Below are 25,442 nucleotides of genomic sequence, written 5' to 3'. Positions count from 1 at the left end.
AAGTCAACCACTTGGCTGTGGGTCTGGAGTCACATATTGGCCAGACCAGCTCAGGATGACAGATGTCCAAGGACAGATGGTTTCTCCTGACAATGCAGAATGGTTTCATGATCATTATTAAACACTAAAATGCAGTTTTACTTTTAAAATTATATAATTCAAATATTACCATCCATTGTGGTGGGTTGAGATTTCATGTTCCCAGAACATAGAGCTTCATGGATTCAGTGTTGAGCAATGATAACAGGAGGCCATCACCTCTGCAAAGCACGAGGATGACCAAACCTGATACATAAAACTGTGGGAATGGTAACGGAGACATTTCACATCAGAACACATTTCTTTATTGGTTCACAAATCTGACTTTTATTTCTCTTTGCTACAGAGTGCATGATTCAGTTGCAATGCCGATTGCTTGGTCCACTTCCCTCCCCCACCAATAAAAAAATGGAAGCAAAAAACATCCCAGGGATCCAATTACAAACCAGAGGAAAACTGATTCTTGGTGGAATGGCTGGAGCTCCGGCTCAGAGCCAGAGGAAGAGTTTCTCCTGTGCCCATCAGCTGTTCCTATTTGCACTGAAGAGAAAATACATTCATCTCACACAAAAAGAATTAGATTTCTTCAAAAAAGGTAAGAGAGACAAGCAGCATGGCGGTCAGCCTGCATGTGATTAATACCAAGCACCAACGAGAGACACATCCAGTGACAAAAAAGGTGGGACATGTTTCCAATGGTTTTCCCCTTTGCGATGGTACTGCCCTGCTGGTTTCCTTATTCTCCACCACAAAGCTCCAGCAGAATCTTCTTATAATCACCAGAGCAATCCCCCTAGAAACAAAGTAAAGGTGGTTCAGTCCAGCTTGGCAGCAATGTCAGTTGGTGCCAGATAAGTCAACACCACACCAAGTGGAACCATCTCATTGCCACCATCCTTCTTCAGGGTTATCTAAGGAAGGACGCTGCTAAAGTGAGCCAAATGCAAGCTGAGAAGTTTGGTTAACTCAGCGATGACTCGGTTAGTACCGATACTCCTGACTTGTCAACCCAACTTCAAAATGTTCACTTTCTGGCCTATACTGCCTTGGCATATTATACTCAACCATGATTCACCACCAACAGGTTTTGGTTAGAGAGAGTTACAATCACAAGAGCCTTCCTTCAGCTCCTTACCATTTTACAAGAACACTGTGCACTCAGTCACATTCCACTCCACAGCGGTGAACAGTGTACAATGTGCCTTCCTAACTCCAAGGATTCTGGGTGAGACTGCGTGACTACTTCACAGAACACGCACATCCTGTCTGCAATCCAGACCCGGAGCTTCCTGCTCCCTGGCCAACATCGCACACAGTCTCACGCTTGCTGCAGTGCTCCACCCAAACTCAGCACTAGCTCAAAGAACAGCACCTCATCTTCCACTTGGAAACTTCACAGCCTTGTGGACTTGATATTTTCACGTTTGATGATCTTTCCCAGTCCCTTTCCCCATTCCCACACACTAGGCGTTATCACATTGGCTGCTCCTACACACTCCCCATTGACCCTGAGTAACTACTCATTCTCCCAGGCTGATCTTTAACCTTTTCTTGGGCTGTCAAATTATTTTCCCCCCCCTCTCTCCAGCTTCACCTGTTGTTTACCCCTCCCTATCTTCTGCAGAGACAAAAAAAATTTTCCTCATTACCAACAGTTCTGAAGGGTCACTCAACCCAAGACATGGTTAACTTGGATTTGTGCCCACAAATGGTGGCAGACCTTCTCAGCTTTTCCAGCTATTTCTGTTTTTCTCTAAGAAAGGATCAGCCTGGCATTACAGCAAGAACTCAGTGAAGCTTGGAATCCAGGAATGGCTGGGTTCATCTCCATGCTGGAGTTTAGAATCGCAGTGAGGTGCTGCAATGGAGAGGATAGCATTCTGTACAGGCTTGACACTGGAGATTGGTTCCGTGTGGCCGGGGAAAATAGAGAACGCAGGGACCCGGTCTCAGCATAAAGGAGGGTTGCTGACACCCATTTTGAACAATATGCTTCCCCCTACTGCCCCTCTTCCAATGCTCTGAATCACCTCCAAACAGAATCAAGACAGAGTCCCCCTTGTGCTCACCTACCACCCCCCTCTGTCTCCACATTCAAATCAATCACCCTTAAACACATCGGCCAACTCCAACTAGACCCCACGACCAAGAACATATTCCCCCTCCCCTCTCTGCCTTCCGCAAGGACTGTTCCCTTGACCAATCCTTGGTTTTTGGCACTCCCCAGCAACCCCCACCACCCCAGTACCTTCCCCTACAACTGGAAAAGATGCAAAACCTGCCAATACACCACCACCCCCCCCACATCACCTCCATGCAGGACCCTAAAACAGTCCTTCCAGCTAAGACAGAGGTTCACATGCCTCTCCTCTGACTTAGTTTGCTGTATCCGGTGTTCCTGATGTGGTCTTCTCTACAAATCAGGGAGCACGAATGTAAACCTAGGGAACGGCTCACCGAACATCTCAGCTGGGCCTGCAGGAGCCAACGTGACCTCCCAGTCACCACCCAATTTTCATTCTCCTAACAACTCCCTTTCTGACATGACCATCCTTGGCCTCCTCCATTGCCACAATGTACCAAACTGCAAATTAGAGCAACAGCACCTCATCTGGTGTCTGGGCAGCCTACAACTCGCAGGAGTCAGAGTTCTCCAGTTTCAAATAAACTCCCCCTTCCTCCTTTACACCAACCAGATTCATTCCTCCCACTGATTTACCCTCCAAAGAGTATCCCAACCAGACCCATTCCCCTACCTTATTACTCGACATTTACCTCAGACTAGGTGCACCTAATCTTCACATCCCTGGACACTACAATCAAGTGAGGATGGCCAGTCCACCTGAGCTGCACATCTTTGGACTGTGGGAGGAAACCGGAGCACCCGTAGGAAACCCACACACAACTAGGGAGGATGTCTGTGTGGAGTTTGCACAGTCACCAAAGGCTGGAATCAAACCAGAATACAATTCATTGGCAGTAAATAGGTACTGACTTGTCAGAGCACACTTACCTTGATGAAAGAATACAGGGACTTGCCATACATCCTGTGAAATTCATCTTTAATATCCAGCATATCCACTTCACAGCGAGAGACCATGACTCTGATCAAGGTATTGTCATCTGTTCCCATCCCCTAAGATCAAGGCAGCACCAGGTTAGACAGTTTGAGCTCAAATGTGGGGGATGGGGGATGGATGGAAAAACACAGACAGAAACCCTCCAGGAATCTAAGCTGACCTTACAGGGCCATCCTGAGAGAAAGCCACAGTCAGTGAGATCAACTCCGACATGCTCTGGCCTCCAAATTCTCATCTCCCACCATCCTGGGTTATTACATCCTGAAAATTCAGGGAGTTATCATATATGCCGATTAGACCAACGTCATCTGAAGGATCTTGCATTCAGTTGTCTGTCAGGACAGTAGTGAGTACAACTCAAACCTAAGCATGGAGACTGTGAAAGGGTCATAAGTATAAGGCTTGGGTTTATTTTTCTGCATGCTTCAACAATAACCCCATCATGATGGAGTTCAGAATCCCACTGAGTGCAGCACTCCCTCAGCACTGCACCTCTGACAAAGGGAAGCTCCCTCTGCATTGCATAAAGAGGTTAAACAGGCCGAACGTTCTGACTTGAACCCACACTTGGCCAGGGGAGAGCTGTCCACTGGACTAGCGCAGTCACTGCTACAGTCCACAAACCCTTGACCTCTCCAATACCAAGGTGTCAACTCCTTTCAAAGCTGTTGTCATCTGGTGCCAAGATGCATTTTTTAAAAGCATCCATTTGAACAGAGTCCCTCCTGAACACGCCCCACAGGAGACTCAGCAGAGCGACTGTCACTTGGCAAGCTCCAACCCAGCTTCAGCAGTGTGCAGGGAAAAATAAGGTTAAAAATCAACTTGAGCTGGAAAGGCCATTTGAGTCGAGTCATGGGAAATGCTTTCTGCAGGCAGGAACAACTAGTTTCTCACTGACAATAGCAGCTCAATAGCAACCCATCAACAGAAACATTATAAGCTGCACACTTTCAGGCAGAAGCACTTGTGCCACGAATGGTCCAGACAGCCTGTAATCCCATCAACCCAATCACCTTTCATATTCAACTTGCATTTCACAGAACCAGGGACAACCCAGCCACACAGTCCTTGTGTGTAGGGGAGTTGGTCAGTGCCTGGAACATGGATGGTATTGCAAGGACAGGGATTAGAGACCAAAGTTTATCATTGCAGCACAGCACAGCAACTCCTGCAAAATTAGACAGTAAAGCAAGTCACAACTCCGGGATCAAATGCTTGCGGGTTTGCAACTGACATTGGGCTGTGTGGAGTGGGCTAAACTGCATACCAGCCTGGAGCACCACAAGGTATGTGCCAGGTGTTGTTTAAGCGCTTCACTGCACAGCAAGAGAACTGGGCAATGCCAGCAGAAAGCATCGACTTTATTTACCTTCATGGATTTGTGCAGCCTCTCAGCAAAGTATGCTGGTCGGTTCCTCATGTTCTTCACTGGGAGAGACAGAGAGAGAGATGAAAGCCATTAGTCTAGTGTGAAAGTGCACAGTCAGATACAGAAAGAGAGGAGGTTAAAAAAAAAGTGCGCTAACTCACCGACTGCTAATAAAGCACTCTCCAGAGAGCCAGACATCTCTCCTTTAATGCTGCTCTCAATGTCTTTGTTTGCAATGGTCTTGTATTCTTCAAAGACTGTTCAGGAAGAGAGCACACATGAACGATGAGCAAGTGGAAATGCCTGTCGACAAACTTGTTGTTAAATTAACATCAATCCTCCCTAGCAGGCAGGAAGCCACTGTGCTGGTCCTTCCACATAGCAAAGCGAGCACGTGACCTGCCTGCCTTCTCTCCCCAGCTCACCCCGCATTGTTACACACAGTCTTCAGTTCCTGGGGTCTCACTCTAACGCTGTGTCCCAATGGCAGGGTGGCAGCACCTCATGGTGATACCAGTCTCTCTCCTACACAGACAGGCAGAGGATTACTCAAAAAAAAACAACAAGAAAATCACATTTTGCGCTGATCAGTGTCCTCAGGGAGGAGACAGTGTTCTGCAGACTCAAGGGCCATTGATCATACTGTGCTGGGTGTGTTGGGGACCCCCTCTCCCCACCAGGAGCTAGGCTGGTATCGAGTCCTGAATATCAGTGCAATTCAGGATGGCAAGTGCAGAAAAAAAACCCCAAGAACAAAAACCCCCTTTCTGACCATCCCTCTGGGGGTAGTGTTCATGTGAAAGGCACCAACAGTGGTCTGTGTCTGTCCACACACTGTGGAATTGTGGGAAGCACAGTTGCATGATTGGAAAACTGGCCAACCCATGATTGCAAAACACCACAAGCAAAGACTAAAGCATTACTGACCTCAGCAGGATATGACACAGGCTAAGTCCACATAAATTCTTTAACCTTGGCAAACCTAGTCAGAGCTCGATTAGTTGACGCCACATAAATTCTGAAATATTAACTGAGCCTAAATAAGGACATTCCACAAAATCCTGAGCTCCCAACAAGGACTAGATTATAGGATGACGCAAGTGACACAAGGTTTGTGAAGACAGTACAGAACACATCAGAAGTTGTAAATTGATCATAATTCAACATACAGGTCTAATGGATGACCAATCTCGAGTGATAATTACTGATTAATAGCAGTAACATTTACACACAGATTGTTGCTTCCTCTCTAAGCACCAACTGGAGAGAAATGGAGAGCTGTGAGCACCTCTAGGTTTAGCCATCTACATGGAGTTCTACTGTCAATAGACAGATGGTCTGTTGGAACAAGCGGTACTGAATTTTTGTTGACTTTGTTTAGCTCTCAGTCTTGTTGCTATTTTTAATCCACTTTTACATCGTGATCCAGCATTGTGGAACAAGACAGTGGCTCAGGGAAGAGGGATCACCCTTGACCCCAGTATCCCTAGGGAAAGAGGGGCCATCCCTCACCACCATCCCATTGCACAGTGCGTACCAAGAGCTTTGGACTTGCCTTCAGAAATTAATCCAGCCCACGAGGTCCGAAAGGCAGCCTGAGGGAGTGATCAGGATTCCCACGAAGAAACAAAAGCCACGTGTCTCCCTCCTGCATTGTTGCTCCTTGGGGAATTGGAGAAGGATTTGAATGAGAAGATTCCAAGCTGAGTGACAGGGAGGGAGTTCAACCCTATCAAATTGCTCAGCTTGTACAAGCTTTTGTGTGAAATGTCTGCCCTCCAACAGTAAGTGGCTTGCCAGACATTTGCAACAACTGTCGAGCCATGAGCAACGATCATGGGGAGTTAAAGGGAGGTGTCTGGATCAGGGCTTTGGTGGTCGGAGATCCCAGGGGCCAGCCCAACACAGTGATGCAGGTTCCCCGTGAGAGCAGGGGAGATGGAGTCAGGAAGGGAAAAGGATACTCGAGCAATGGAGATGGGATGTGCAGGCCCCACATGGTCCATCACTTGAAAACTGCAAAGTGTGATATTCTGGTTTTGCTTATTTACTTGGTTAAAAACCCTATACTCAGGTGACTGTAATGTTTACGTTTTAAACTTGGTTCTCGTTCAGCTTTTGTCCCTTAGTCCTTGTACTTAAGATTGTGCACAGTGTCATCACATGTCACACTTTTCATCATACTTTGGTCCTTCAGTACAAGTGACAATAAAGTCTAAATCTTAAAATGATCAGTGGGCGAGTTGGGACAAAGATCATCATCATCGAGCTCCTCAGGCCAATGAAGTGACAGCCTACTGACGTAGCACTGTCCCTCCGTTCCAATCTCCTTTCCAGTCCACCATTCACCAGCACCAGCCAATGGAGTTGGCTACTCACCGTCACTTGGAGCATCATTCCGGCATCCAAATCAGAACCAACAGCTCAAGCTGCAAGAAACTGAGGACGACAGTTTCACTGTTTGTAAGATACTCCAAACAAACATCACAAAAATTATAACAGTCAGTCATCGCTGGTGCTGCTAACTGCTCAGTGAGAAGCCAAGGAGTCTGTGTGCACAGCATGGAGAGTCAATATTCCCAGGAAACTCAATCTCATCTTCCATTGGGACCCCACAACAATGTGAAACCCTTCCTTGGTATGGTATGGTGGGGAAAAAAACCCTTTGACTGCAGGCAATACCTGGACATGCAATTTTTGTTCAATTACACTTCATGTGAAGGCTGAGCTGTGACTGCCTCAAGGCATCGGATACAGCTTTGCAACAATGAACAAACTCAAACTGACAGAACCTTATCTCTTCAGACAGTTAAAGAAAAAGGTTTGTGTGACTGGCCACTCCCAGCTCCCTTTACCAACGGGCACAGATTTGGGACTTGTGCCCCTCCCAGCCAGTGAGAGCTGCCCTGTGTTGTGTTCTTGAACACATTTGAAGATGCAGTCCCATTTCTAACCAACAGGCTGCGATAAAGCATCAGATTTGGTCAGACCTTCAAGGACACAATCGGAGATTCACACCGTGAGTGAGTGAGTCAGTGTTTCGCTGCCATGGGAACACCGTACAGCAGGGTCAACAACTGCCACTCGATACGGAAAACTCAAACGGTGGCCCAGTGTACAGCACTCAGGCCTCAGTCTGCCAGTTGTGGGTTCGTGTCCCACTCCAGACAGACTCATACACAGAATTCTCAAACATAGCCAGGACTGGACTGAAGCACCTTTCAGATGAAAGGTACAGATTCCATCACATGACTGATCACTGCCCTGAACACATGACCCCCTGGAGGGTCCAGGCTCCACACCCAGCTTCTGTGGGAATGTGTCTGTTTTTACACATCTAACTGCTCTTAAACATTAGATTTGTAATGCACATCCAACAGTATCTATGCCATACTGGACAAATAGATTTCACAAACATTTCTATGTTACAATTAGCACTGCTGCCTCACCATGCCAGGGACCCAGGTTCGATTCCAGCCTCAGGCAACTGTCTGTGTGGTGCGAGCACACTGCCCCTGTGTCTGTGTGGGTTTCCTCCCGCAGATACTAAGATGTGCAGGTTCGGTGGATTGGCCACAGCAAAGTCAGGGTTACAGGGATAGGATGGGGTGGCAGGGGAGGGGTGGGACACTCTTTGGAAGGTGGGCTAAAAACAATCCATTTAGTGTAGAAGCAGGGCTATGATTCAGTGTAACCCAGTGACAGCCAAAAAGGATCACAAAAGGGAGCAGACACCATGGCTAGGGAAGGGATCGTCTGTCAGCAGGGACACAGGGGCAGCATCACAGCTTTCGGATCCTTGGCCTGTTTCTGGGCAAGAATAACCCGACCGGCAGGACAGGATTTCCCAAAGGATTCCCTGGATCAGCATATCCCCATTCTCAAACACCAGCGAAACTCTGCCTCTTAAATCAGTCAAGATTCAAGGGTCAAAAGCCACAGAGAGAACAGGAAAAGTCTTCTCTGGTTGGAGGTCAGCACCACATTGGTGGGGTCAGGAAAAGACAAGCTGCGTGGAAGCATGAACAACTGGGTTGGAGGCCCAACTGGTGTACCCTGTAACTCCAGCAGAACCTCCTTACTCAGATACTCCCGGTCTCCTTTCATATGGAGAGAGGGTATGATGTGGGAAACAAAGGAGCATACAAGCTCGGGAAAGGAATAGGCCATTTGGCCCCTCAAACCTGCACCACCATTCAATAACATGGCTAGCATGGAGCGCAGTACCCTTAATCTGCATCCCCCTTGATCTTGCACCTCCACATCCCTTCAGTCTCAAGAGCTGGATCGGCGTCCTTTTTGGAAAAATGTAGCATTCTGGCTACACCACCTTTGTGTTAGGGAATTCCACAGGCTGAGTGCTCTCTGGGTGAAGAGACACCGGAACATCCTTCCGGTGTTTCCTCTGACTGGTCCGGTCAGAATTTTCTCCCTGTCTAGGCAGATCACCCTCTCCTCAATCTTTCCTCAACTCCAGCGAGCAGAATTCCGACTAACTGTCTCTCCTCCTCCGTCAGTCCCACCCTCCCAAGAAACCTCAGCTGCACTCCCTCCATCACCGGAACATCCTTCCTCAGGAGACGGAGACCAAAACCCCACACGGTATTTCAGGAGTGGCCTCGCCAAATGCAGCCAGACATTCCTGCTGCACGACGCAAACCCTCTCACTATCAAAGGCCCATGTGTAGTTTGGCATCTTCACTGCCCACAGTACCTGCACACTCCCTTTCAGAGACTGGAGTTCAAGGGTACCCCGGGCTCACTAAACATTCCCTCCCTCAGTATACAGCCAAATAATCACCTGAATCTCTATTTTTGCTACCCAAGTGAATAACCTCACATTTATCCACATTAACCAATCAGCCTGACCAAGTGACACTGCATCATGTCTGCACCCTCCTCACAGCTCACCCTCTCACCCAGCTGAGCGAGTGAGTAAAGAATCCCTTCAGTGTGAAAACAAGCCCTTCAGCCAAATACATCCACACCAACCCTCCAAATCTATCAGCTGCAGATCTGGAGAGCTTCCCTTTACTTCCCCCATCTAAATAGTCAGCATAGAGTGCGACTAGGGGTGGACTGAGCACTGATCCCTTTGGCACGCCTGTGGTTCAGAAACAGACTGATTTATTCCTGTCTGCTAACCAATATTGTAACTTCTCTATGCCCTACTCCCAATATCACAGGATTTCATTTTACACATTCATCTCTTACTTTGGACTTTTTGTCAAGCTTTTGACCAAGTCCCAATAAACCACATCCACCCCTAGCTGCCCTTGATCAATTCTATGCTCGACAAAATCTTTCTATTGATTTGTCAGGCATGACTTACCTGCTGACTGTGAAACGGTCTCTGAAATGCTTGGCGATAAAATCCTTCACCATGGACTAGAGCATTATCCTCACTACGAGCATCAGGGCTCATGAGTCAACAATCATGTGTTCTCTTTGCAAACAGTGGGGTTATGTTAGCTACCCTCCAATCTGTCTGCACTATTCCAGAGTCCAAGTAATTTTCAGAAGGTGAACACAAAGACAACTATCACGTGTACAAAGGTTTCCTGAACGATTGTGGGATGATCAGGTCCTGGGGATTGGTCAGCCCTCAATCCCATCAATTTCTCCAGGACTGTTTCTCAGCAGCTGCTCGATGGCCTCCGGATTCCCTCGTTCCCAGGAAACCATGTTCCCCCCATCATTTCTGGGACGTGACTCACATCCTCCTTTTGTGAAGACAGAGGCGAAGTACAGGTACACAATCTTTTATCCAAAAATCCTTGGGGCCAGTTGTTTTTCAGATTTTGGAATAAATGACATTTCCACAACAGAGTAAAATAAAGTGACCAACAGCAGACCCACGTGTCAATAGTACAGAATTGATGCCTGTCCGTGCTGGGCTATGCTGCCATGTCACATCTCAGTGCTTCGACTGGGTGTGGGGTTGGCTCACCTGTTCATACACCAAAATGACGCTCCACGAGAAACATTTCCAAATTTGGATAACCAATTATATACCAGCACAAATTCACTTTGTCAGCCATTTCTTTCTTCTCCATGATAAATCCCTGGACTGAGACACATCTGCACTAACTTTCACAGAGGTTTTTCATGCCAGGAACTTGTCGATCAGTTCATATGTTCCCCACAAGCTTTTTCTCTTCTTGTTTCCCCTCTTCTTAATGAATCCCTCCTTGGCTGAAATCTAAATGGGTATCCATTCTCCTGTCAGTTGTCCATGCTTTCCCAGTTGCTATGACTCTAATATGGTTTCTCCCATCCCTCCTCCCCATGGTTGAAGTACCGCTCTCTTCACACTCGTGCCAGACAGCAGTAAACAACGTTTCAACTTCACTCATTCCATCTTTGAAGGTTTGCTATTGCCTACGTATGTGTGGTCATTCCTTTCAGGAACATCTCCCAGTCAATCACTGCCAACTCAAACCTCAGACCATTTTAGTTGCCCTTGAGATTCAGAATCAGAGTCTCTGTATCAACTCCCTCCCTCCCCCACCATCTCGGTGAAGAATTCTAATAAAATTAGAGAGTGACTCCTCCCCAAGGCATGTCTTACAGCTACATTACCAATTACTCCTTTCTCACAGTATCCTCCCACCAGTCTGTGACAGCCTGTTCTCTCGTTGGTTCCTCACTATCAATCCCAGTGAACTATCCCAGTGTGTACTCCAGCATAGTGATTCACTCTGTTCATCCAGTCCAAATGCAGATTAAAAAAGTTAACCATCATTTACCACAGCTATCTTGGATTTGCTGTTTAATGCCATTCCCTACTTCACTGTAGACTGGTGGTTTCAATATCACCCACAAAGGTTTTTGGCTGTTTCTTACTTCCTCAAAGCTACAGAGTTTTGATACTGTCAGATGGAAAACACTGGAACAATGTTGTGTTGCTATCCCCTTTAACTGGTAATCCAACCCCACTGTCTCTTCCTTTTTGTCTGTCCTTCCCAAATACTAAGAATGCCTGGATGTTGGGTTCCCATGACTACTCACCTTGCCAACATATCCATAATCCCTTCTATCTCCTGTCTTTTTGTGGAATGAATTCATCCAATTTATTTCAAGTGATCAGTACATACCTTATCCCATTTCCACTTTATGAAATGTGGCTTGGTTGGTTGCTAGCCTTTTATCCCTCTGCCTATCACATCTCTGACACCCTTTGCTGTTTTTTTGTTTTAGTCAGTCATTCCCCTTCCTCTGACTCATTGCACAGGTCACCAACCCTCTGACAGTTTAGTTTAAACCCTCCCTAAATCAATTCCCTAAACCTCCCCTGTATATATCAGTCACAGTGCTGCCCTAGTCTGACTTGTCCACTTCAGACTACTCCTTGTACCCTAGGAATCTGTAACCCTCTGCCCACACCATCTGACATCTCCCAACTCTGTCCAGCAGCACCAACACCCTCAGCTCACTACTTCAGCAGGCCTCATTTCCAGCTTATTTCCTAACTCCCTACGTTCTGCTGTTTGGACATGCTCCTTGTGTCATTGGCACCAATTGATATCATGGCCAATACTTCTTCATGCAGGATGTTGTGTAGGCTTTGTTAACTCCTCTCTCCATTTGTCCTACCACCTTCCAGGACACGTGCACATCTTTATCCAGGTCCCTCCAATCCTCCAGTCCAAAGTATTACCTTGGATGTAATACTGTCTCTCTGGGATCTTTACATTGCTAATGTATTACCTCTCATTCTTGCACAATGAACCTGATCCACCACCTGGCCCAATCTGCCCATGTCCCTCTGAAATACTATTCAAATTACAACATGACAATTCATCTGCAAGTTTACATTTCAGCTAGTGAAAGGCTTACCTCTTCGCAAATGGACTGGGTTCCGGACACACAGAACACTCAGGAAAGCAACTTCATCTGTGCCCCACTGCTTCTCCCCGGCTTCATACAGCACCTGGTTTACAATCAAAAAGCAACACAGAACACATTGCAGTGAGACAGTACGAGAATTAGCCTTCCTGGTGGGAGGTTACCCACTGGAGAACAATGGCTGAATAATGTGTCTGAAGACAGCAAGAGGCCCAAAGTCAGGCACACACTCGTGAACAGGCTTTGGAACCGCTCACGATCATGAGGTGTCGTTTTGTTCTTAACAAAACAGGCATTTCATTTGGCATTTCAGAAGGGCCCACTGGACAAGTTAGAGTGTGGGAAGTGACTGTCAGAGAGAGAGAGAGAGAGAGAGAGTGTGAGAGCGAAAAGAAAGTGACGTTTCTGCTCGGTCTGACTGGGACACACACACGTCCTGTTTTAAACCACCCAAAACAAAGATAATTGGACACAGGATAGTGGACCTAAGGGGAGGGAGAGAGACAGCTTGTCCACTCTCAGACCCTACAGAACCCAGATGGCCAGCTACTGACATGATCGGCATTCACGGTTCACAGTGCTGTTCCAGATGTACTGATTGCTCGGTGCTGCTGCTTCAGGAAGCAGTGAAAGGCTGGGGGCAGGGGGGTGCATTAAATTAACACGCTCCCCTGAGCAGTCATTCCCATCAGGCAGGATACAACCAGATTGCTGAAAATCAGAGCCACAGTAAATGCTTTTCAAAAGCAAACATGCAGATAAATTAAATTTGTAGCTCACACAACATTAAACTCCAACTCAGTCAGTGTACACAATTCCTCAAGGCAACAGCTGTCTGTGCCACTGGGAGGCATTGTAATGGGATGCAGAGTCTAGTGGAGTTGCCAGCGAACAGAACTGATTGCCCCATGGACAGTGCTTTGACCTTTTGGGACTGCACGTTCCTGTCAATGTCTTAGCTGCTGTGATCAAAACCTTGCAAAGAGGATTATGTCAGAGGGGGAGCGGGGTGGTTGGAAACACAGGTTAAAGAAACAGCACAGAACAAGATTCAACTCAGAACAATATTCAGCTGTTGGGAGCAGGATAGAGGCAGAGGAGAGCAAGAGTGCAGAGGATCAGGACATCTTTGTGCATCAATCACACGTGGGGATGCAGCTAAACTATCTAACCATGACTCCACTGTCCATTATCAGAAAAAAACCACCTGAATTCACCAAAGTCCTTTTGGCAAGGAAAATCAGTCACCCTTCTGGGTCTGGCCTATATGTAACCCCTCAAGCACAGCCTTGTGGGTGACTCTTAATTGGCTAATTCAGGATGAGCAAGTGACCCCCTTGTCTCATGATCGATGATGAAAAGAAGTATACAGGAGGAAAAGGTAAATGGAATCCTGGCATTTTTTAACCTATGGACTGGATTATAAAAAGTGTTGTTACAATTATGTAAGATATTGGTGAGACCAAACCTGGAGGAGTTTGGACAGTTTGGTCTCCTTACTTGAGGCAGGATGTGGTGACACTGGAGGCAGTTCAGAAAAGGTTAATCAGATTGATTCCAAGGATGAAAGGGATGTCATACAAGGAGCATGTGAACAGCTTGGGTTTGTACTCACTCAAGTTCAGAAGACTGAGGGGGGATCTGATTGAAGTATATAAAATGCAAAAGGGTTTGATAAGGTGGTGAACTCTGAACAGATGTTTCCCCTTGTGAGATAGGCTTGAACAAGAGGTCATAGATAAAGAGTCAGAGGAATAAAGTTCAAAACTGAGATGAGGAGAAACTGCTTCTCTCAGAAAGTTGGGAATCGGTGGAAGTTGTCACAAAGCTGCTCCTTTTTTCTGAAAGCTGTTCCTTTTCTCAAGGACACTGTGTCCTTGTTGTTTCTCATAGGGGCTGTAAACAGCTCCTGGTTCCTATTAGACTGGTTTGGTGGAGAGATTAAAGGGTATTGAGAGGCCTTTTTCTTTATTTGTAAAGAGATGAGACGTCAGGCCAAAGTGGTCATGTTTTAGAAGTGACCTGTAGAATGGAAGGGGAGTGGTCAGCTCTCTAGCTGGGCAGTTCAGTCAAGAACTAGCTCAGAGTTCAGCAGTGTGCTGTGTGAAAAACAGGCTCTCTTTCTGCCCTTCCAACTTCAACCTGTAAGCATCTGTTCCTTTTTTAAAACTGGTCTTTTGGGGGTTTGCTTATTGGGACTGTTGTGTATATTCAGAACAACATAATCAAGTCTCATTTGGATAGACTGAGTTCTGTAGGGGTTCTTTATTCTGTTCTGTGTGTGTCAGTGTAATTTTGTGAATAAATTTCTATCTATTTTAAAACCTGGTCGCCAACCGACGTAAATTTCCTCCAGGTAATTTTGACTGGACACTTACCAAAACAAGTGACAAAGTTATGGTCTGGGCTGCCTGCTCAATGATGGTTTGAGTGGTCTGGCCTAGTCCATAACACAATCACTGCCCCAGACTGCAGTGGGAGCAAACAACAACAAACAAAAAAAAAAAAAAAAAATTCAGCCAACAGATTGAAGAAAGAAAGATACGTTATTTCAGATGGATATCGGGAACACACAGCAACGTGGAGTTGAGAGCAGGCTAACATCAGCACTGATTATATTCATAGTGGAGCAGGCTGGAAGGGATGAAATGTCTCTTCCCACTATGTTGCTTTGTGAACAGAGAGAGAATGCAGTTGACCTAGTTATCCAGCTATGCTTCAGACCCAGTCACCTATCAAACCTGACCACAGGCTCCCAGCAGCAGCAGCAGGAAACTGGCCATCTGCTCAGTCCCTCCAAGATTCAGCCTGGGCATTTATACACCATGCCAGTTGGTCTCTGCAATCTCACCTCGTACCCAACGATACACAGAGGGGTGTGTGTGCACACGAGACCTTCAGGAGTGGGTGAACTACATGAACAGTTCCTCCACCACAAAGCTTGGGAAGCAGGAAGGATCTATGGAATACTGCAAAAGGACAAGAGGCCGTGGGAGGGAGGAGAGGTCAATAATAGGCAGAGGACAGACAGACCGAAACAGCCACTGCAGCAAGAGCCACACTGCGTGATCATCATGAACCACTCCAGCTTCCCAAACATCTTCCAATCAGAATCATCAACTTCCTGATGGGAACAGAGAGGAGAATATTCCTGCTCCTGTGCTAGTTAAGCATCAGTCTAGATTAAAACTGTGAAGATGTAATTTGTGTTGTTTCAGCGTATCACAGTGTGAACTCCTGACCACACGAGGTACAAAGAAGGGGCTGCAGACAGAGAGGTGGGGAAAGCTGAACCCAGCAATAGTCTGACAGGATGGAAAAAAAAATTCTTTCCTGTTGATCTCCTGGAAGCAATGGCCCAAGTGGAACTGGTCTGATCAACATTCAAACCAAAAATAATTGCATCAATGAAGACACTGGTTGTCTTGGCAATGTATCTGCAGAGGTGTTAACAAAAAAGAAATACCCAGTCTCCTGAACTGTAGAGCTGGGGTCTCAACTGGAAGCTTTTCACTCATTATTCCAGCCCCTTGATCGGCTGGACACAGCTATTCAAATCACTAATTTACCCATGGTGCTTTCCCCAGTGAACCAGTTACCTGTGCATCCTGCTTGGCTCGTTGCTCATCCACAGCATTTCCTTCATCGCGGTTTCCCTGTGTGAGACAGCAAACAGTTTCGGTCATCAGCACACATGGCTGGTTACAGGATGCAAGTACCCGACAGTGCAAAAAAAAAAAAAAGGTTCATTTCCTGGCACTCAAAGGTGTCACACAGAGGAAGTAACCACATGATAGCCCCAGACTCTGGCAGGGTGCAGTTTTAAGTCCACACACAGCTGCGATTCACCCAAACATCAGCTCTGGGACAATTACACCCAATAGCTGCAGCCACTGGCAGTCAGAACTTCAGGCTGACCATAGAGGGGTGTGGGCACTCACTGGACCACACTGTCCCCTTCCTGATGCTGCACAATATTTGATCAGGTGACAAGAGCCTCTGGTCTTAGCCCCCAGGTTTTACCTGTGACAGATGGCAAACACATACAAAACTGGCCTGGTTGGGACGTGGGGGCTGTCCTATGTGGAAGTGAACAATCTGATGAGTCTGGACTCTCTACAGTATTGCAACCAAAGAGGTGATTGCACTGGGACACAAGATTTTCAAGCGGTTTCCACTGAAACTCAGCAGAAGTCCCTTCTGGCTGGTTGGGAAACTTCAAAACACAGGAGCACCTTTTAGCTTAGCATAAAAAAACAGTTGATTACTTGGGACAGTGAGGAAGAGAAGTTTCTTCACTCAGGGATTGTCAAGCTTGAGAATTCTTTCCGTCAGAGGGTGGTGGGGACGTGGTGGAAGTGAAGAGGCAAGAATATGCCGTTCTAACCCAATACTAGTCAGTCATAATCCCATGGAAGGGGCTTGGGATGCAAAAGAGAGGAACAATTAAAAAGAAACTTGGACAGAGGTTTGCAGTACATTGCAACAGCAACACCAAAATATGATCTGTGTAAGTTGAAGAAATCGGAGTATTTCCTTTAGAGTCTGTAGTCATCAGGAGCAATAAAAAAAAAACTTGCTGGAAAATCTCAGCAGATCTGGCAGCATCTGTGGCAGTGTTAGGGCCAGACAGAAAAAAGTTAACATTTTGGGTCCACTGATCCTTCATCTCAATTTGAACCTCAAACGTGAGCTCTGCTTTCTCCTCAGATGCTGCCAGATCAGGGTTTCACCAGCAATGTGTGTTTTGGTTTCGGATTTCCAGCACCTAGGATTCACCAGGTGTTTGGTGTCATTGGGACCAACACTGCTGTTTTGTTGCTGCCAGTTGGACTCTCCATGGAGACCAGAGCAGAGTAACAAGAGGTAATGTCCAAGAGAGAGACCTTCTCACCAAATCCCAGACATGGAGGGCACTGACCTGACTATGGGGCTTGGATTCCTTTTGTGGCCAAGCTAAAGTTGGGACATGCCTCCTCTCTGCCAGAGGATAGCAGACAATAGGTTAGGTGTTACTGACCTAGTCAGAGTGCATCATTTACATACAGTGAGGCAAGGCCCTGCTTTTGAAGAACAGCAATGATACAGTCACAAATACAAAGCCATCCAACTCACCAACTGGACTTGGAAATGTACTGCTGTTCCTTCACAGTCATTGGGTCAAAGTCCTGGGATTCCCTCCCTACGGGCATTGTGGGTCAACCCACTGCAAGGGGACTGCAGCGATTCAAGGAGGCAGCTCACCACCACCTTCTCAAGGGTAAACAGGGATGGGCTATCAATGCTGGCCAACCGACATTGCCCAAGTCCCACAAAACCAATTAAACAAACAACTTTATGTGTCAGACTAAACAGACCACTTGCCAGATTCTTTATACAAATGGGCATCACAACAACTGTACCAAAAAGACAGACTTGTATGCATCACTGAAGAGGTTTTAGAAGCTCTTCCCCAACACAACACATGGGCTCATGTTACATTGAACATTCGCAAGGGAGTGAGCAGACTGTACTTGGTCACCCTGGCTTCATGTCCAAATGGAAACACTGGCCAGTTCTTGCTGTCAAGATGACTGGATTTTCCACAGCTTCAGTGAAAGCAGATCCCAAGGACAGAAGAAGCTTTCTTGTCACAGCACAGAGTTGGTGTTGGCGAGCGAAAGAGCGCGCGGTCTACCCAATCCAGCACCTCTGAAGCCTCACTGAAAGGCGGACAGATCTCTGCTGGCTGCTCCTTACCGTTGCCAGGGACACCAGCACTCTTTGGAACATTGCGGAAGTGTCCCCACAGATGTCATCTTCAAGACTCTTACCATACTCTGCAAAAGAGGAAGAAAAAAAAAGTTTAAGTATGAGCTGGACAAAGGGACAAAAACTAAATACCGCTAACATGTCAGGCCCCCACCCTCAGACTACAACCAGCATACTCCACCTGTCCAAGAAAGATGACCAACAATAACAAAGCAACTGCTGTTCAGATGCTGCCATCGAAAAATCATCAATCCGGAGTTCAAATCCTGTCGTCATCTCTACCAGAAGATGGCAGACAATAGGTTAGGTGTTACTGACCTAGTCAGAGTGCATCATTTACATACAGTGAGGCAAGGCCCTGTCTTTATCCAAATTCTCACATCCTGCAATTCACAACCCAGAGCCATTTTGGTCATCTTCCAATCCAACATCTCACCCAGACCCTGTCCTAACTCTCCACGATGGCACAACTCAATGACTCCCATCCCAGGATGGAATCTGGTTTGATGGATCAGGTGTTTGGTTGTTTTTGTTCAGTGAGCTAGCGTGGTCTTCAGTCATTGAGAGACATTTGTATAAGAGCTTGGATTTTCTTGAATGGAAGCTGGTTTCACAAATCAAGTTAAAATACAGCAGACAGTTCTCCAGTTACAAAACTGTCACAGCAAACAGCACAAAACTACTGGTTGCCATGATTCAAGAGCACAGAGAATTGACCCACTCAACTCCTCAAGTCCCACCTAACTGCTCACAGCTTCCTCGTTATGGACAAAGATAATCACTTGATGAACCCTTTACCAAGCAGATGTGAACTAGTCATCAACCTCCATGTTCCAAAAACCTGAAGCTTTCTACAACAACTCTCTTGACTAGAAAGTTGCATCAATGAATCCTTTCTGCTAAAGGTGACTGGTTCTTCAATTGCTTCCACAGGATAAGCTAAACTGGCTTTGAAGGCCAACAGTGGTATCTTCTGAACTAACTCAAACCAGGACATTTCTTTCTTTCAGGTACAAAGGAAGTGAATGGCCTGAGACATTCACCCAATCATAAACATAACAGGATTATCAACTTCCCATTGACACCACAGAGTCAACAGTCACCTACTTCCCCAACAAAAAAAGCTGAATTTCATCACTGTTCCAGTTAGATTCTTTGACCTGGCTATCTTTTTCTTCTATATTTAAAAAAAAAAAATCACACAGCATGTCTCCAGCCATTATAACATTGCAATTTCACAAAAATATTCATTGAAATAATGTATCTATGATGACAACCTGAAGCCCTCCTATTCATAGTGTCATATGACACAGGAACAGATCCTTTGGTCCAACTCATCCATACCAACTAGATATCCCCATCTGACCTCCCCCTCCCACCATTTGCCAGCAGTTGGCCCATACCCCTCAAAACGCCTCCTGCTCATAGACCCATCCAGATGCCTTGCAAATGCTGGAATTGTACCAGCCTTCCCCCACCTCCTCTGGGGAACCTGTCTGACTGCACTACGCACTCTCCCTGGTAAAGGGCCAACTTAGCTCTTGGTCATAGCCTACAGTATATTCCAGCCTGGTTACACTCAGTGCAAGAATTCCTCAAAAAAAAAAAAAGATGACATGTTGTGGATACATCAGCATCACTCAGACTGCTTCACAGCATCTCACTGTTCACATTTGGCAACTCATCCCAAGTTTGGAAGGGGGCAAGAGGACAGAAGAATTTCTCAGTATACAGCTGTATCATTCTTGAGGAATAAGATGAGGACTTTACCTTTCTTGTAAGCAGTAACGATTTGCCGGATTTCGGCGTTGCTCCGTGAAGCCAAAATTTCAATTAAGCAGCCTTCATCAGTCCCAGCACCCTAGGGACAAAACAGCATGAGTTAGTCCTAGCTTGCTTTCAGATCTCAGAAACGTAACTGTACTGATGATGGATTCACTGTTCAGTTCGAGACGGAAGGTAGAAAAGAGCCCTGAGACACTCCAAGACTCAATCAATTCTAATGGAATGTAGCCTTTGCAGCTTGTGTATCACTGCAGGTATCCCAGGCTGAGATTAAAAAGCATACACAACATGACAAAAGGAAAGGATTCCATTCAAATGGTGCAACTGTAACATGGCTGAGACACACACACAGGGTTAGGTTTCAAAGTCCCGTGTATAATTAATCACTCCTCAAACAGTGATTGATCCTTCACTAAGTGCAACAGCCAATTTAACCCAACAAACAAACAAACAATGAACAATGATGGCACAGGTTCAATTCATGGATTGCTCTTTTGGTGCAGTGTTGGAAGGAGGCTTGGCTCGGTTCAGAAAGGACAGTGTTCACAGAGTTGACTTTCAGGGTTCACGATTCCCAACGGTGCTTCACAGGACAATAGGACAGGAGACAGCTCGGATTTGGTGGGGAGGTTAAATTCGAACCGAGAGCAGGCATGATGAGAGTTAGCACAGAAACCAGCTCATTCATGCAGAAAACCCACCAGCTGAGTGTGTGGACAGGGAATCCAATAGTGATGTAAGATAATGTGCCATTTCTGGTCGTGCACTCAGATCAAACACTCCTCAGCCAGAGAGAAACAAGATTCAGTACAACAGCTGAACCTAAAGGACAGGCGATGAATAGTTGAGTCAACCCTGTTGCAGTCAACCTTGTAGGACCACATTTCTGATTTAACAAATCAATTGTAACTTGAAATGTCTATTGGACTGTTTTGTGTCTAGGGCCCTGAACAGAAGGGTATGTACCACATGCTAGCAATCTTTAACCAGAGGCTGCTAGCTCCCCCTGGCAAAGGGGGGGGGGGGGGGGGGGGGGCGGAGGGGCGGAAGCAAGCATCACCCACAGCACAAACATGACTCAACAGCAGCCATGCCAAGAAACTCAAAAATCACTTCCAACAAGTCTTCAAAACACACTACAGGTTTTTGGCCAAGATAAACACACTTGGATCTCAGAAGGAACAATCTCTTCAATCTCGAACAGCAAAGGCACTCCTCAAACTTCAGGAAGTTAACCACCCCCAGGGAAGGCAGTTGATGGTCTGAAAGATATCAGCTGGCCTTCAACTTCTGAGAAGGAAGGGTGAATGGTGGGGGGGGGGGGGGGGGGGAAAGAGGGAAATGTCACTGAGATACCAAAGTCTCACAGCTATCCCAACAAGACAGGTCATCAGTTTTCCTGACCCTGATTGTGGGGGGTCAGGTTCTCAAACTGTTCAGTCTGATCTGGTACAACTAGCAGCAACCATACTGAAGAGAAGCAAAGGAAGTGGCCATTCAGCCCCTTCAGACTGTCCTACTATTCACCAAGAGTAATGTTGATCAGTGGCCTGGGTACCTGCAGCTGACCACCATCTTAGTGAATATCTTGGATGAGGAGAAATACAGAAGGCAGAGATTTCAACGCAAGGTGTTTCCATTTGTGGAAGGGGAACTTCCATACTGAACAAGTTCAGAAATTTGACTGGGGAAAGATCTGGCTTTGATTAATTTTGAAAACAGGGCCATCCCTACCCTATCGTGGGTACTTCATCTCACCTTTGAAGAAGGGATTTGCGTCACACCTTTGAAGATTTGGACAGATCAATAATTAGTCAATCCCAGCTGCTCAGACTCAAAACATGGCAGCCATGTTTGATACAGCAAATACTTCACGGATATCACACTGAGGAGGGATGGATTTGGCTTTTTATTGAATTCCTCAAAGAATGGTGTTAAATTTCTTAGAACGCATCCCTCCGTCCCTCCAAATTGACCATTTAAGAACAAAAATAAAAGAGCAAACGCAGGGTGATCAGAAGCAAAATTCCATCTCCTACTGTCTCCACATCACACGGCAAATTGACTCTTCAGACACACCCCAAGAACGAGACACAAGTCTACTTTCCCAACACTTATGTACTACTCATTCTGGTAAACATTAACATTGTAGAGCCTCAATGGCGGCCTGATCAGCTCCACTGCCTGGACAGGAATATAGACATTTGTCAACAGAGGCCACTGGGAATAATATGCTCTTTGTCTGCAGGCACCCACCCACACAATGTGCCTCCCACAATGTTTAAATATTTACTGAGTGTTCACACCAGGTCACTTACCTTGATGGCCTTTTTTAATTCGTGCACATCGTACAGGACAGGTGTCATCATCAAGCCAAGCACAACCTGCTCAAAGTTGCCAGATATTTCCGACTTCAGGTCGCTGATCAGGTCCTGCAGCAAGATAGAAATTAAACAGAAACATTGGACACCATGTTACAGAACGGTCCATTTGTGCTGAAGAGACACACACACACACATGAACAAAGATAGTGCTCCCAAATAAATGCACCACGACAAAGTGATGTGAAGGAATGGAATGAGAAGGATCAAAATCAACACAGGGGAGTTCCTCACTGTTAGTTTTCTCCAACACAGTCAAAATGCTGTAAATCTGACTCCAGCAAATGGTGTTGACATGAAGCTCCCTCAGCTCCTACAACACCTCATTGACTTCCTTATGTTGTATCCCTGTGAGTGTGACAATATAGGAGGTGTGTGTAAGGGTCCTAACTACAAAGCACTGCTTCAGAACGTTTGCATGTTAGACTGCTGTAAATATCACCAAAACCTCTTGATGCTCAATCTGAAAAAAGTGGAAAAAAAAAAGAGCGCTGTCAATATTGACTTGTGGACATAAATGGAAAGCTACTGGTAAGCAATTACCAAAAGCACATGGAGATGAACTCTATGATCTCCAAGAGAGATCAGAAGCAGTCCTTTGCATGTGCTTCTCATTCAGTCCCTCTCTCTCTCATGGAGTAAAGCTCCTATTTCTGATAGTTGTTCACAATCAGAAACACACTACCCAATTACAGACATACTTAGTGGCTGTACAGGGCCTCACATCCCGAGACTCCACAGTGATCCTGCCTCACTCAGCTGCAGTTCACACTGCCTTCAGGAAAGAGATGTGACGCACAAAACAGAAGGTAGAGAAGGAGAGAGACGGAGCAGGCTGGCAATCTGAGTCACCAGGCGGAGGGATGACATGGACAGATTTAAAAACTGTGGAGGGGGGTTTGATAGGGTCGACTTAGAGAAGGATGTCTTTCCACTTTTGGCAGAAGTCCTTATCAGCAGCCAAAACAAGGCAGCGTCACGCCTAAATATAAATTCAACAAGAGGCCCAGCAATTTAGGTCACACAACCTGACATTTCCCAGGAACAGGAGGGAAGACCTTATTCACCCATAGCGTGGCAGAAGTCTGGAGCTCACTCCCTGTCAGGGTGGGAAAGACAGAAACCCTCAGAGTGTGGAAAAGATCGAGATCGGCACTCACAATGCTAAAGGCAGACAAAGCAATGGACCGAGTTCTGGGAAATGGGTTTTGACAAAAGAGGTGGTTGCCTTTTCACAGCATAGTGTAGATGGGCCAAATGGACTTGTTCAGTGCTGTTGAAAAAAAAAGGGGAAAAAAAAGCCAAAAGGGGGAAGAGAAGGAAAATGAAAAAAAAAAGGGCGGGAAAAAAAAAAAAAGAGGGGAAAGGGGAAAGGATCCTGTTGTGCACAAACACAGACAATTCTGCAGGCCAAAAGGCAGAGACATTTGACATGCCCAAAAATAAAATGATGAGAATGTCAAAATTAAAACATTGGACTTGGCTGTTAACTGACAGCAATGAACAAACAAGTCAGCTTCCCCCACAACGTGAGCCCGGGGACAATGCCCCTTTGTTCAAAAGCAGAGCTTATGTTCGAGTTCACAACACACAACAGTAACAGGATTCTGTTCATTGGAAAGGCACTATGCAATGGGAGGAAATGGGAGGATTGGCCTGTATCCAGTGGGGAGGTTCAGTCAAAGTAGACAGACTGCGCTTGGTCTCAACACACCATACACAGACAGACAGCAGGAAGTGAATGGCCACATGGACTTCAGTGTCAGCTGAGGTGGGGGGAGGGGGAAAAAGATGAGGTAACAGAAGGTCAAATGTTGGGGGCTACAATGAGGATTGTGTGAACACCATGCACAGGTTCTGTGTATGTGAAGGAGTCCAGGAGCTGGTGGTTAACCACATTGCTTTATTACTCTAACAGGTTATTCCTTGTCCTGACATCCTCAATTGGTTTTCTCTCCACTATAGCCATCTAGGACTGCAGAACGTTTCAAATTGAGAGTCTCAGTTCCGTTTCTTGGGGATTCTCTGAAACCTCAGTGAGCTGACTTTATGAAGTGAAGGTCAGACTAAAACACATCTTCCTCTGCCTGAGAAAGGCAGATTCCCCTGAGACAGGAGCAAGTGTTACTCCCGACCATCTCCCAGCTCTGTCCAAATGCTCAAAGTGGACAGTGGGATACTGCTGTTAAGTGCCTAAGGATTCAACTGGATATTAACAGGGTTCAGTGGGATAGGAGAGAGGGAGAGAAAACTGCAACAGCTACCCCAGTGCATAACCTTCAGGTCAGCAGACAAAGCAACAGTCCCCAATCTCCCAGCACTTATGGGCCCGTTGTGTTGACTTGATCCTCAATGTGGCTTTGGCCTGCGAGAAAGGATTAATTAAGACCTCACACTGGAAGCAAGCCTATGAATGGAGATATTTCCTTGGTATAACTAACTAACAGCTCCACCAAGTCTGAAACACATTCGAGCCAGTCAGGTGGTGTGGCAACCCCAGGTGATTCGCTGGAGGCCTGCAGTGGAAGAAGAGGATGGTCATAAACATCACCCAGTTATACATTTCTCAGGGAATTCACAAAGCTGCAGTCAAAACCCATACCCTGCCATAAGCCGTCTTGAAGTCTGCTTTGATCTGCTGCCTCTGGGCAATAGTTCTTCTGGCCAGGACCTCAATGATGGCATCCTCATCAGTACCTACACAACAACAGAACAATTTCAAAACCGGCTCATTACCTGCTCTCAAAAATGCAGCATCTTAAACTTTTGGGAGGTGCTGGTGTTGGACTGGGGTGTCCAAAGTTAAAAATCACAACACCAGGTTATAGTCCAACAGGTTTATTTGGAAGCACACTAGCTTTCGGAGCGCTGTTCTTCATCAGGTGGTGGTACAACCTTCTGATGAAAAAAGCAGTGCTCTGAAAGCTAGTGCTTCCAAATAAACCTGTTGGACTATAACCTGGCGTTGTGATTTTTTAAACTTGCAAATGAAATATTGCATATTTGGCGGTGGAAGATCCAAGTTACTGGAAAGCTTGCATACTGTCATCAGACCAAGGGAATGGGACCTTCACACCAAACACATTAAGAGGCTATCAAACCACTCTTAGCGCCTCACAGTGGTTGAGAACACAAACAGCTGCTCATGAATTGACAAACTGGTTTCTGCAGTCTGACTCAAAGATT

General features: G+C 46.2%; 1 protein-coding gene across 3 annotated transcripts in view; it reads right to left on the bottom strand.

Annotated features, from left to right (window-relative positions):
* Positions 1–321: 321 nt before the first annotated feature.
* The window catches only part of LOC140459609 (annexin A4-like), a 46,428-nt gene continuing 21,307 nt past the window's right edge, over positions 322–25,442 (bottom strand). For all 3 annotated transcript variants that reach the window (XM_072553892.1, XM_072553893.1, XM_072553894.1), the window contains 10 exons: positions 24,859–24,953; positions 22,194–22,307; positions 19,861–19,951; positions 18,079–18,158; positions 15,939–15,995; positions 12,331–12,424; positions 4,653–4,748; positions 4,492–4,550; positions 3,053–3,175; positions 322–832 (listed from right to left, as the gene is read on the bottom strand). In XM_072553892.1, coding sequence (XP_072409993.1) covers positions 776–832; positions 3,053–3,175; positions 4,492–4,550; positions 4,653–4,748; positions 12,331–12,424; positions 15,939–15,995; positions 18,079–18,158; positions 19,861–19,951; positions 22,194–22,307; positions 24,859–24,953 — 866 coding nt within the window. In that variant the 3' untranslated portion in view covers positions 322–775. The remainder of the gene's footprint in view (positions 833–3,052; positions 3,176–4,491; positions 4,551–4,652; positions 4,749–12,330; positions 12,425–15,938; positions 15,996–18,078; positions 18,159–19,860; positions 19,952–22,193; positions 22,308–24,858; positions 24,954–25,442) is intronic.

Source organism: Chiloscyllium punctatum, chromosome 35, assembly GCF_047496795.1.
Source record: "Chiloscyllium punctatum isolate Juve2018m chromosome 35, sChiPun1.3, whole genome shotgun sequence".
In the NCBI taxonomy this organism is placed as follows: domain Eukaryota; kingdom Metazoa; phylum Chordata; class Chondrichthyes; order Orectolobiformes; family Hemiscylliidae; genus Chiloscyllium; species Chiloscyllium punctatum.
The sequence above is the reverse complement of the archived record's forward strand: the minus strand, read 5'-3'. Positions and strand labels throughout refer to the sequence as shown.